General features: G+C 33.1%; 2 protein-coding genes and 1 non-coding gene across 4 annotated transcripts; 2 read left to right on the plus strand and 1 right to left on the minus strand.

Annotated features, from left to right (window-relative positions):
• The first annotated feature begins 961 nt into the window (after positions 1-961).
• Positions 962-1,703, plus strand: LOC145088389 (FKBP-type peptidyl-prolyl cis-trans isomerase). The gene has a single exon (XM_079026739.1). The coding sequence runs from the start codon at positions 1,040-1,042 to the stop codon at positions 1,589-1,591; it is 552 nt and encodes a 183-aa protein (XP_078882865.1). The 5' UTR covers positions 962-1,039; the 3' UTR covers positions 1,592-1,703.
• Positions 1,704-5,529: 3,826 nt separating this feature from the next.
• On the plus strand, positions 5,530-8,473 carry LOC145088390 (SET domain-containing protein). Of its 2 annotated transcripts, XM_079026741.1 has the most exons (15): positions 5,530-5,695; positions 5,842-5,930; positions 6,023-6,132; positions 6,203-6,266; positions 6,354-6,464; positions 6,557-6,616; positions 6,709-6,816; positions 6,895-6,964; positions 7,062-7,102; positions 7,205-7,321; positions 7,386-7,469; positions 7,544-7,674; positions 7,748-7,836; positions 7,952-8,100; positions 8,249-8,473. In XM_079026741.1, exons 1-15 carry the CDS (start codon positions 5,686-5,688, stop codon positions 8,399-8,401), a joined length of 1,386 nt encoding a protein of 461 aa, XP_078882867.1. In that variant the 5' UTR covers positions 5,530-5,685; the 3' UTR covers positions 8,402-8,473. The 2 variants fall into 2 exon arrangements, with proteins under 2 accessions (XP_078882867.1, XP_078882866.1); XM_079026740.1 differs by lacking the exon at positions 5,530-5,695 and having other exon boundaries at positions 5,741-5,930.
• A 3,063-nt stretch (positions 8,474-11,536) lies between these two features.
• On the minus strand, positions 11,537-11,639 carry LOC145091054 (U6 spliceosomal RNA). Its single transcript, XR_013701943.1, has one exon. It is a non-coding gene; the product is annotated as a U6 spliceosomal RNA (small nuclear RNA).
• Between the last annotated feature and the right edge of the window lie 627 nt (positions 11,640-12,266).

The following is a 12,266-nucleotide window of genomic DNA, read 5'->3' on the forward strand; positions in this document are numbered from 1 at the left end:
ACAAAGCCAACCTAGGCTTTGATTGATTGTATGTAGTAGGAAAGCGAGGGTCCTAACCCAAGTAGGGAGATCCAAAGTGCGAATGAAAACTCAACTTCAGGTTCTACATCAAGATCCAAAAGATTTGCAACACCAGAAGCTAAGAAAAAGTGTTAGTAGCTACGATGCCTACTTAAATGGACGTTTTGGTTGGAAAGTAAGAAGGCAACATCATGAGGAAACTTGAAACCTTTACTTGCGCCTATAGGTAAATGTAACTATCTCACTTTAGATCTCATTACCACGTGTCCATGGTTGTGTAGAATCATGATATAACATAGGTCATAATAGACCAAGCGACAAGTATACCTTCCTAGGTATCACATATGTAAGGAATTGGTCCATGAAGGGCATTTTTATAAACCCATTGTCAAAGAATAACTTAAGGTATTTGGATCGGAGACCATTCTCGGATCTTCCTGATAGTTATATTAGGTAGCGTTTGGTGGTGGGACTAGGTGGGACAGAACTAGATTGAACAGAATTGGACTGGACTGGACATAACTAGACTGAACTCGTTATATAGTGTTTGGCAACACCGGAACAATACGGAAACTGGAAATGGTTTTTTTTTTTTTTTTTTTTTTTTTTTGTCATTTTGGCTTTTGTCCCATTGTGTTCTATGGTTTTGGATGAGACTAAATTTTGGATAAATAGTCCCATTGGACTTGGTCAACAACTAACTTTATCCCAGTCCCGTCCGTGCCAAACGCTCAGTGATATAGGACCTTGTTCTGTTCTGTTCCGTCCTATTATACGTACCAAATGGGACCTTAACGACGACGACGTAAGAATTGTCGAAGTCTAGCAAAGTTGAAACCTAAAAGGAGTCACGGAACAGTTGAAATCATAAAATTATACTATTCATGAACACTTTTATTTTAATATATATTAATAATATGAAAATTATATAATGAAATTAAGTAACATTCCTTATCTACTCCAAAGTCCACAGCAGCCACACCCAAGTCCCAAGGGAGAGGTTCTACTTCTATCAGCAATGGCGTCCTCCAACCCTCTCTTCTCATCACCACTCCCTCTGTCCCCACTCAGATCCCACGCGCCGCTGCCCCTAACCTTCTCCTTCACAACGAAAGCAACCCCCGATGATTCTTCCTCTACCGATGGTCCCACCTCCGAATCACCCGAGACTGAAAGTTTCGAGGACCGACTCTCGCAGGTACGTCTGCGTTACCGGAGTGGCACAGGGAAGAAAGCCGACGCACGGAAGAGCAAGAAGTCCGGGAAGAAATCCGGTGGGAGTTCAGGATCTGGGGCAAACATGTACCTCCCACCGGTGCCTTTGAAGGAGCCGATTTCAGGTGGAGTGAAAGTGGATTTCGGGTTCAGCCCGTATTCGGAGAGGATGAATGGGCGGGTGGCGGCCCTTGGGTTAGCGGCGTTGGTGTTAGTGGAGCTGGCGACGGGAGAGAGTGTGATAAAATACCATACGCCGTCGATCATTTTTATTCAGGTTTATTTTGTGGCTGCTGTTACGGCGGTGTATTGTAAGGTTGAAAAGGAAAAGGTCAGCATTTGGCCACAGTCGTAGTGAGGTGCTCCGGTTGACTCGGAGTATTTGGCATTGATGATTGGTACAGCTGTTTCTGTATTTAGTTTTTGTTCAACGATTGAAATATATATATAATAATTATTTGTTAAAATGGCCATAACAATCGATTGGAACTCTGAAAATGTTTATACACATAAAATAGCAACTTACTTATGTTAATTTGGTTTAATATAGGCTTATAGCATCCAACTTTTATTTTTACTTAGAAATCTATTAGAGCTTTGAAAATATGATGCACTAATATGAGAAACAAGCAACACCTTCGAAACCAAGGTAGCAATACCTAAAAGAGAATCCCCTATTGCTATCCTGGTTCATATATAATGTAATATGTCAAAAGATGACTATTTTGTTTCTAATTTTAGTAAATGTCCATGACTTTCGTGAGATTTTTCGTGCATTTGTTAGAATAGTTTTTAATTTTATGTTCCTCAAGAATCATCGGGGGTTGCTTTCGTTGTGAAGGAGAAGGTTAGGGGCAGCGGCGCGTGGGATTTATGTTCCTCAAGAATTTATGTTCCTTCACATAAAACGTCACAGTTAAACATTCTTGGACAAAAATTTATGTTCCTCAAGAAATACTTTTGAGAGATATTACGGTTTCAAAAGTTCATGCCATATAAAGCTCGTTAAGGTCCTGAGTCAGACTTTTGTTCGCAAATTTTTTTTTATTTATTTATTTATTTATTTATTTATTTATATTACACTGTATCACCACACAATTAGAATTTATGATCGTTAATTAGTCGTGAGACATATTTGAGTCTGTTTAAGGATTTAGAGGTAATTCACCTATTATGATTTACATGATCTTTGCAATGTGATTATTGATGTCATTCGAATTCTTGGTCGTTGGCTATGATCTATTGATCTAGATTCAGTTGAGTATATCGTTTCCAAGCCGATATTGATTGTTAGTGTTCTGCCTCCCAAACTCAGACATTACTTTATGAGTTTAATATCAAGGTTGAACCATGAACGCTGCAAAAGAAGGCCAACCAGTAACATTATGCAATTTATGCGTTAATCCATTATTTGTAGTTTAAGTAAGATCGAGTAAAAACGAAAAAAAAAAAAAGAAAAAAAAAGAAACTTACGAGTGTTGATATTGAATGACTATGACTTTCTTTCAATAAGATTATAGGAAGTAAATACGAATTATTTTTCATGCAGTTCTTACATAACGTCCATATATATTGGGAATAAATACAAATTAACTTTTGCAGTCAGTTTGTGGTTCTTTAAGCTCGATCTTTCTGGTACAAGTTAAATGTCTGGCGATAGAATTTTCTCACACAGTTTCATGCATATGAAGCTTTATTTTATATCTAACCTTTGTATGTCGACTTTTTTGTTCAAGGTCTACCGAATGGTTATGTCACTATGTGTATAGAAGCCGATGCTTTTATGTTAGTTTTTATAATAATCGTAATATTTATTTTGAGAAAGGACGGATTGTGCTCAATAGCGGACCATGTGATACGATTATTCATTATAGTAATCAACAAAATGAGTTTGTTGATTTTTTTTTGTATGGTTTAGTCAACCATACAAGTTGATAAACGATTATTTTATTTAAAAATAAGTTAATAAGTATATATTATTTAAAATAAGGAACATCCTTAGTTACATGTGATTATAGTTTATGTTTACTTTATATTCTTATAGGAGCTATGGATCAATGTTTTTTTGATTCATATTTGTGTTGTTTAATGATATATAACACAAATAAACATTAATTCATGCTAATAGTCAAATCAAGATTGGAAACTAGATAAAATAATTGGGTTCCTATCAAGTTGAATTTTCTTCTTTGGAGAATGTTGTTGTATAGTATTCTCACGAGAGAGACTGTCGTATAAGGATATTGATGTGAAGTCGATTATGTGTCTTGTTTGTTCTCATTTTATAGAGATGATTAAACACCTTTTTGCAGGCTGTTGGGAGATTAGTCACTTGTGGAGGCGTATCGCGATTTGGTGGGATGTGCATATTCCTGATCCAATTTCCATTCTTCCGATAGTTTGTTGGGCCGATATCGCTATACCGATGGGATGGCAATACAAGGTTTTTGATGTAGTGGCGATGATAGTTTTTTTTGGTGGTTATGGATTTTTCGAAAGTCCATTCTCTTTGGGACGACTTTACCTAGGAAATCTTTTTTTGATGATATGGTAGATATGACGTTTTTTGGATTTCTAATAGGTGTAAAAAAGCTAAGTTGGTTTGGGTTTCTTGGTTACGAAACCCAGCTTTGACTTCTGTTTCTTTGTAATGGGTCTTTTTCTAGCATCTTGTTGGTTTTTTAATAAAATTATGTGGTTCCAAACAAATAATAATAAAATAAAAATACATACAAGACCGAGAATTGTTATGGCACATCAAAGCCTGTCACATCCTAAAAAATGATTAAGTGCTCAAGAGTCATCTTGGACGAAGACAAACCATCTTCAAATCTTAATGCTTTGCAAAGTAGGTCTAGTCTTTAGAGGAGGCAAATTATCCATAAAATGAGTCTTGTGTTAGGCTTTAAGAGGTTGTCATTGATCTTAATTTTCCATGAGAGAACATAAACGAGCTTCTAATTGGTGATAAAACCATAACTAGTATCAATGTGACCCAAACATCGCCAGAAGCATTGACATTCCCATGAACCTCTTTCATCTTGTCCAAAAAGACCAACAAATTCAACTGAAAAATGGTCCGCAGAGAGCACCTCATCTACTTGTGACCAAGGAGATATGAAAGCACGATGGGAATCATCGATCGCTTCATCATCAATGCTAAAATAATACTTCCACTTAGGATCATCAATATTCAATATCATGCTCGGATTCAACGACTTTCTACCATTTCACACCACTGACATGTAAATATGCTTCATCTAAAACATCAATATTCTATATCAATAACCTAGGTAGGATCAAAATCTAATCCACATCAACTTTGAGATCTCTTTGCAATTGCAACCTCCGGGTCATCAGGCGTAGTAAAGAACTTGATCTTAACAAATGAAAGCTCAATAGACATAACTTGAGCCTCCATTAGAGTTAAATGGGTATCAACATCAAACAAATATGCTTAAAGCACGTCATATCATAGCTATTGCAAACCGAAAAGGTGGATCTTCATAGGAGGTCTCAGTAAGCGATCTCACTCTCATTTATCTCTCTCTCTCTCTCTCTCTCTCTCACACACACACACACATACACACACACTCATGGTATACAACTTGGGCGTTAAAACATAATTTCAGGGCTCATCTTAGATAATGTTGGCCCAATTTTCCATTTATGATCATGAGTTAGGAGAATCACTTCTACAAACTAGGAAATCCATCCCTAAGGGCATCAATAATCTATTAAACTCTTGGAGAGTTGTATGGAGTGCCAAGTAGAAAAAAGAATATGGACATTCTATTCAATTAAAAAAAATCCCATCATTTTGCACTGAAATCTCTTATTATATGTTTAATCTCTATTGACTCCATCATCTCTTTCTTTTATATCATATTCAATTTAATTATACTAAACCCTCATTCAACCCCCATTATAAATGCTTCAACCTTACCATTCTATATTTTCTCCTATGCATGGTTTCATACTTTCATTACTCATAGATATTTTATTAGGCTAATGAGAGTGGTATCATTATTGTTACATATTTTTTATATGTCACGTAGGCACCATCTTATTTTTGTCATATCACTTAATTTTCTTGCAATTTAAGGGTTGTGGTTTGTAAAGATTTTAAATTGAAAAAAAAAATATAACTTTTGTGATTAGCTGGTCAAAGAAGTCAAAGTGGGGAAGGGCTCGGCAGCAGCTTATTGCCGAAGAAGCTTGTTGAACTCGGTATGTTGTAGCGGATGCACGGTGTGGCAAGGCCTAGTAAGATTTGCCGAATCGAGAGCGCTCCACATAACCTTACCAAATCCAGAAAACCGTCAAAGCAATCGTTCTTACATATCGTGATCATGCTAATTTACAAGAAGGGGATATGGGTGTGTGCACTGTGCAGAGATATATTCGACAATACATGTATTGTCGTTTTCGTTACAAGGAAAAAAAAATATGATTTCAGGTCATAAAAACATCATTTTTTTTATTTTTTATTTCATATTTATTTTTTTTGAAAATATCGGTAGGGAGAACAACTCAACTCAAACAAAAAATTTAGTCGGAAGTCGGAACGGACCACCATTTCACACATTGCTATGCTAATTTTAGGTGTTCGAATCCAGCGGCCCTTCTTCGCTCCCCCCCGGTGCTGCCTCCGCATCAGGTGCAACTTCTCCACATCATCTTCTCCACTACAGGTTCAAAGCTAAACTCAATCAACGGAGGACTCTGTTTTATCCATGTCTGCCAACTGTTTGATAAAATTACTGAATGAGTTCACTTGACTTAGGCACCCCAACATGTAAAGGAGGATTGTGTCGATTTCTTGCCGTGGTTAAGACAGAAGGCTGGGGAGGAAATTTCGTCCGTGCTCTCTGTAGGAAAATCAATTCATGGCAGGTAACTTATATGTTTCAAATATTTCTATGATTTTGCAATTCTTTTTCTCATCCATGTCCTTAAATTGCAGGTCATTGTTTGCTTGTAAACCAATACATGCTGGTGATTGCATACTGAAAGTTCCTTACAGAATGGTATCCTTTACTGAATATTTATAACTGTTTGGTGCTCCATGATTATAAATCCCAAAGGTACCATGTCATCTGTGGACATTTTTGCAGCAACTGGCCCCAGATAATCTTCTTCCTTCAATAAGTTCTTTGTTAGGAGATGATGTTACTAATGTTGCAAAGCTTGCATTGGTCATCTTAATGCACCAAAAACTTGGTCAGGTACCAATTTTGTATATGTTTCTTTCAAACTGTTTGAGAAGACTGAAGACATTCCAACTGGTTCCTTGTTTATCTTCTGTTTGTTAATGCAGGCTTCTGAATGGGCCCCTTACATCAGCTGTTTGCCACCAGTTTCAGAGATGCATAGCACGGTATTTCCCTTTTTACCCTTTTATTAAGTCACACATTTGATAACAAAATTCCCTTGTGTTATTTCCTTAAAGCACAATTTTTATTTCTGTAGATATTTTGGAGCGATGAGGAATTAAAGATGATCAAGATAAGTTCTTTATATCAAGAAACGTTAAAACATAAGGCTCAGATAGAAAAAGACTTTTCCTCCATAAAACATGTATGTCTTTTACATTTCTGTAGTTTGTGCAAGTTCACAAATCATCAAGATATTCATTTTTATTTGTTTTCCATGCAGATTCTTGAACACTTTCCTGAATTTTTTGAAGAAGTGACGTTAGACAAATTTAAGCATGCTTATACTCTAGGTATAACATCTTATCAGATTCCATTTTCAATCTTCATTTCACTTTTATCCGTTAACTAACATCACATTTTTGTAATAATTTTTTGTATATGTTTCAGTTGAATCTCGAGGTTGGATCAGCACAAGGGGTGTTTCCATGGTATTCTAATTTCATCAGTCTTTTAACGTCTTTTAAATGTTTGGAATAAATACCAAAGTTTCAATGGTTGTAGGAATTATTTTGTGAGTAAATATTTTTTAGATTCCTTTTGCAGATTTTCTAAACCATGATGGATTTTCAGAAACAGATGTTTTAAGTGATGACTTTCAACAAGTGTCTGAAGTGATTGCTGATCAGAATTATGCCCCTGGTGATGAGGTCCTCTTTACTTCAATCTTTTATATATATCTGCAGTTTTAATCATTGTTTAAAGTTTGTGCAGGTTCTTATAAGATATGGGAAGTTTTCAAATGCTAGACTTCTCTTGGATTTTGGATTTATACTTCTTTGCAACAAATATGATCAGGTTTTACTCACTCATATAATTATCTCTGTGTGTTTCTTTTAAACTTAATTCTCAATGATGTCACCTTCTTGCAGGTCAAAGTTGAGGTCAATGTACCTGAGCATGACCACCTGCGTTCAATAAAGTTGGATCTTCTGGAAAGACACACAACACCAGTGCTGAAAGACGATAATGCCCTTTCATTAGGAAACGGCTTTATGGTGATGTATGAATGTCACAAATTCGCCCTCATTTATTTTGTCCAGTCATTTTCTGAAATATTTATTATTTTTATACAGGAAAGTGAAGTCATCCAATGGAAAAGGAAAGGGAATCCCACAATCACTTAGAGCTTTTGCTCGTGTTCTGTGTTGTACCTCTCCTCAAGGTCTCTTACATACAAAAAAGTTGAATTAAACAAAATGGATATGTAAATTTGTTAAAATTATGTTTTTAAGAATTGTATAAAATTGTTATGTTTGTGTGATTGATCTCCACTACAGAGTTGCAGGAGTTGGCTATGGAAGCAAGACAAAATGATGGTCGGCTTGCTAGGATTCCTTTAAAGAACAGGGGAAAAGAATTGCAAGCACATCAATTCTTGCTTTCAAGATTTAATCACATTATTGAAAATTATAATTCGCTTATTCAGGTAATTAATTAATCTCCTAATTTTATAAATCATCTAATTCGACCCTCAGAGGGAGTTTAAGTTTAAACTATCACTTTCTCTATTAAGTCGTTCTATCTGCGTTAAGTCAAAATGAAGCACCCATATAACGTTGACTTTTTTTTTACAGTTTGTAATTCGCGACAGTTGTAGTGTGTCATTGGGAAAAGATGCAAGAAGGGTGGAGATTGCTCAAGATCTACTCAATGGGGAGCTTAGGATTCTTAAATCTGCTTCTGCATGGCTAAAAAACTACTGTGAAACCTTGAAGAACAAAAGGTAAAATTGTAAAGAAAATCTCTCTTGTATGGAATGATTTTTGCAAGTGAAATGGAGTACAGTTTTACTTTTTGAATATGGCTTTTTTTTTTTTTTTTTCTAATTGTAATCTTATTTAGGTTCTAATGAGCTTTTTATATTATTGAACTTTTTTGTTTATGTATATAAGATTTTTAATAGTTATAACGGAATAATATATTAAGTAAAAGTTAAAAACTATATGTTATATTTAGATATAATGTCGATGTTATTACTACATGCCAACTTCATGAATCATGAATGTATATTCATTCAATTACCATGGTTATTTATTACACTGTTAATTCAGTTTTTTTTTTTCAATCGAATATGTTCTGATGTAGTGTGTGGTAGGATGAAATGAGGAAATGAAGGGAAAAAAAACTCATTAAAATTTGTCTATATTGTCTAATAAAATAAAATAGACTATGAAGGTATGCAACTCCTGTTGATTGTTTTTCATTTCGTGAAACAAATTAAAAGTTATAGCCTAACTAATGTTCTACTTGAGTGAAAAACATTAACCTTTTTGAAACATTTATAACTTAAATTAAATTGTTTTTTATGTTTTTTTTTTATATAATTTTAAGTATATTTTATTAATTTATTTAAGGTTTTAATAAGTTTTATTAAGTTTATCTTTTTAATTTTATTATATAATATAAAAGTAAATTATAAATTAAATCTAAATACGATGAAAACTCGCCTAAACGACAACCAAAGAGGGTACTATATATTGTAATGACCAATTCTATTACATCTCATTTTATTATCCATTTGATTTACTTTATCATATGACATTTATTATTGTTAGAATTAAAATAGTTGATAGCTTCTTCGGACATAATTTGGTGTTTGTTTCGCACTTTAACAAATATGGCAAGATATGAAATATATTAAGTTGTTTTCTTTTGGCTTAATACATACAAAAAGTCTTAATGAGTTAAGTCAGTGGAGGTGGCTTAATGCACACATACATCACCTTTTACCCTCCTTATTGTTAGAAATTGGGGCCGTAGGTTTGTGCACAAATTTGATCATTTTAGTTGTGTAGGGCTTAAACTATGATTTCTGTCTTGCGCAATGATTTTGATTCCGTTGGCGACGTATTTTATTTTTGAAGGACTAAGATGCGATATTATAATTTAGAACTAAAAAACCACTTTAATTTATATAATCTCCGATAATACTAATGTTTTTGAAAAAACTCAAATATTCAATTATATTATTTTTATTTCCAAAAATTACTAAATAAATATTTATGATGATTCTACTTTTTAACATTTAATGTTTTTTTTTTTAAATCACATTAAATATGTTTATGCTTAAACGCATTTAGCGTTGTATCTGTAAGGTTTATATTTTATTAAATAACATTTTTTATTAATTTAATTCTATTTAGTTTTCTAATTACACATAACAAACATGAAAGTTTTAAATCACACATAATAATAGAATGTAATATTACATTCTATTGTATTACCCATTGAACTTTTCCACAATAAATCTCTTGTAAAGGCTTGTTTTAGGGGTTGTTTTTTTTACTCATTAAGTCATATATAGGTTAGTGGCTGAGTAAACAATCATGTTTTTCTGGATAAAATTTATATTAAGTTTCTTTTCTAGACCAAATAAATAGAGTGAATAAGATTTAATTACAAATTTATCCCTACATTAAAAAAACAAATTTCATAATATTCATTAATTTTAACAATATTCATCAATTTTAATGTGAATTAGTTGGGAGAGAAAAAAATAAAATTAGTAAATGGCTACCCTCTTAATGCGATGAGCCAAGCTTTTGGCTTCTTAACTCATAAAGTCTTTATGTCCAGATTATGTCAAAAAGAAATAACCATATATGGTTGTTCAGATTAAGCATTTAAACTTATTAAGATCTTTAAAATATAAAACAGCCACTTGGTATTCTTTTATATTTACAAGGTGCAGGAAGGGTTATGTGCAGCATTGGAGGTAAATATGTAGCCCCTAACAATTCACATCATTACAAGGCCTTATATACAACTGTTTGTTTTTCTATATAATGCAGAACAAAAAAATGTTATCAGTTTGTAAACAATAAAGTTGAATTTGACTTTTATGCGATGGAAAGAATTATCTGAAGATAACCCTGAAAGTAGTGATGAATAAGAGGTTTTTGATCGAGAACCTATTGAATACACTCCATTAAGTGAATTCCATCAAGGAAAGAAAAACCCTAATCTCGACATTCAAAGAGTAAACTTCTATAATAATCTTCATGCCGAATTATAAGTGATTATACAAGTGTTGTATGAATCCTGTAAACTGAAGCTAATAACAAAAATCAGTAAAAGTTTAGGAGGGAATCCATTAAATGTAACTCTTTGTAGCTCGTGAATCCAACAATCCAACAAAAACTTTATGCTCTAAAACCACAAACTATACAAAAAATTTGGCATGGAAAATACACACTTGAATTTAGAAAATGCAGCAATTGATTGAAGAAATCAATGCAGATACAACAGAAATCAAGAAAATACAACATTCGATTGATTGATTTTGGACCAATAACAGTAGAAAGCAAAAAAATGTAGCATTCGATTGAGTGAAGTAGAAAAAAAAAAACAGCAGAAATTTAAAAAATGCAGCAATAATTGAATGACATAGGGCAAAAGGAACAAAAATCCAAAAATGCAGTAACCGATTGAGTGTATTAAGGCAAAAAGCGAATAGAAATGCAGAAATCGATGGGGATAATTAGGACAAAAACAACAGTCGATTGAGCAAATTAGGGCAAAAAATCAACAGAAATTTTGGAAAAAAAAAATAAGGAATCGAAATAAACAAAGAGAAAGTCCATTCAAATGAATTAGGGCAAAAACGAAGAAATCGTGAAATGCAGTAATGGATTCAACGAAAATTTGGGCAAAAAAAGCGAATAGAAATGCAGAAATCGATGGGGCAAATTAGGACAAAAACAACAGTCGATTGAGCAAATTAGGGCAAAAAATCAACAGAAATTTTGAAAAAAAAAATAAGGAATCGAAATAAACAAAGAGAAAGTCCGTTCAAATGAATTAGGGCAAGAACGAAGAAATCGTGAGATGCAGTAATCGATTCAACGAAAATGAGGGTAAAAAAAAATTTGGACCATTTCTCGATTTGTGCGTGTCATCCTTGCGCAGGGGCCATGCTAATCTTCTCTGTATCGTTCCAATTTTATCGGATGTCCCCGAAGGGACGATTATGGATGAGACGTAGAGATATATAACATGGTAGCAGTTCTTCTGTCTTGCCAATGTGGGAGTCCATGGCAACCCAGCAAGCCAATACAAAAGACATAAGACGCGTGCAATTTAATTCATTCAAAACATCGAAAAATATAAGTTATAATCTCAATATATATAATCTATTTTGTTGGTCGATTTTTTTTCTCTTCTATTTTTTCAGTGTTAAAAATTTAACAAAAAGATCATAAAACTTCAAGGTTTTTAGTAGATATATTTTTTTATATAAATATATCAAATGCGATATTTCACAAAGATTATAATCCAAATATCCAATTCGATTATAACAAATGTTTTGTTATAGGTGAGGTGCAGTATCCTTAAAATAAATTTGTTAAAATTAATTGTTCTAGTCTTATTTATATTGCTTATTGCTCAATAACTCTCATGTATAAGGGTAAAAAATGTAATTTACCTAGATTATGAATGTTACATATTTATTTAAGGTTTTAACATGTTTTATGAAGTTTATATTTTAAATTTTTATTATATAATATAAAAGTAAATTAATATTAATTCTAAATATGATATAAAATACCATGAAAACTCGTTGCATTCCTAAAAGACAACCAAATAGGATAC

This window comes from Lactuca serriola, chromosome 2, assembly GCF_051521515.1.
Source record: "Lactuca serriola cultivar US96UC23 chromosome 2, Lser_US96UC23_V15, whole genome shotgun sequence".
Lineage (NCBI taxonomy): Eukaryota > Viridiplantae > Streptophyta > Magnoliopsida > Asterales > Asteraceae > Lactuca > Lactuca serriola.

Excerpts from the sequence above, each read along its gene's own strand:
- LOC145088389 (XM_079026739.1), top strand. The coding sequence starts at position 1,040 with ATGGCGTCCTCCAACCCTCTCTTCTCATCACCACTCCCTCTGTCCCCA.
- LOC145088390 (XM_079026740.1), top strand. The coding sequence starts at position 5,829 with ATGCTAATTTTAGGTGTTCGAATCCAGCGGCCCTTCTTCGCTCCCCCC. Across the intron at positions 6,617-6,708 it reads TTTCAGAGATGCATAGCACG|ATATTTTGGAGCGATGAGGA; the intron begins GTATTTCCCTTT and ends TTATTTCTGTAG. Across the intron at positions 7,675-7,747 it reads GGAAACGGCTTTATGGTGAT|GAAAGTGAAGTCATCCAATG; the intron begins GTATGAATGTCA and ends ATTTTTATACAG.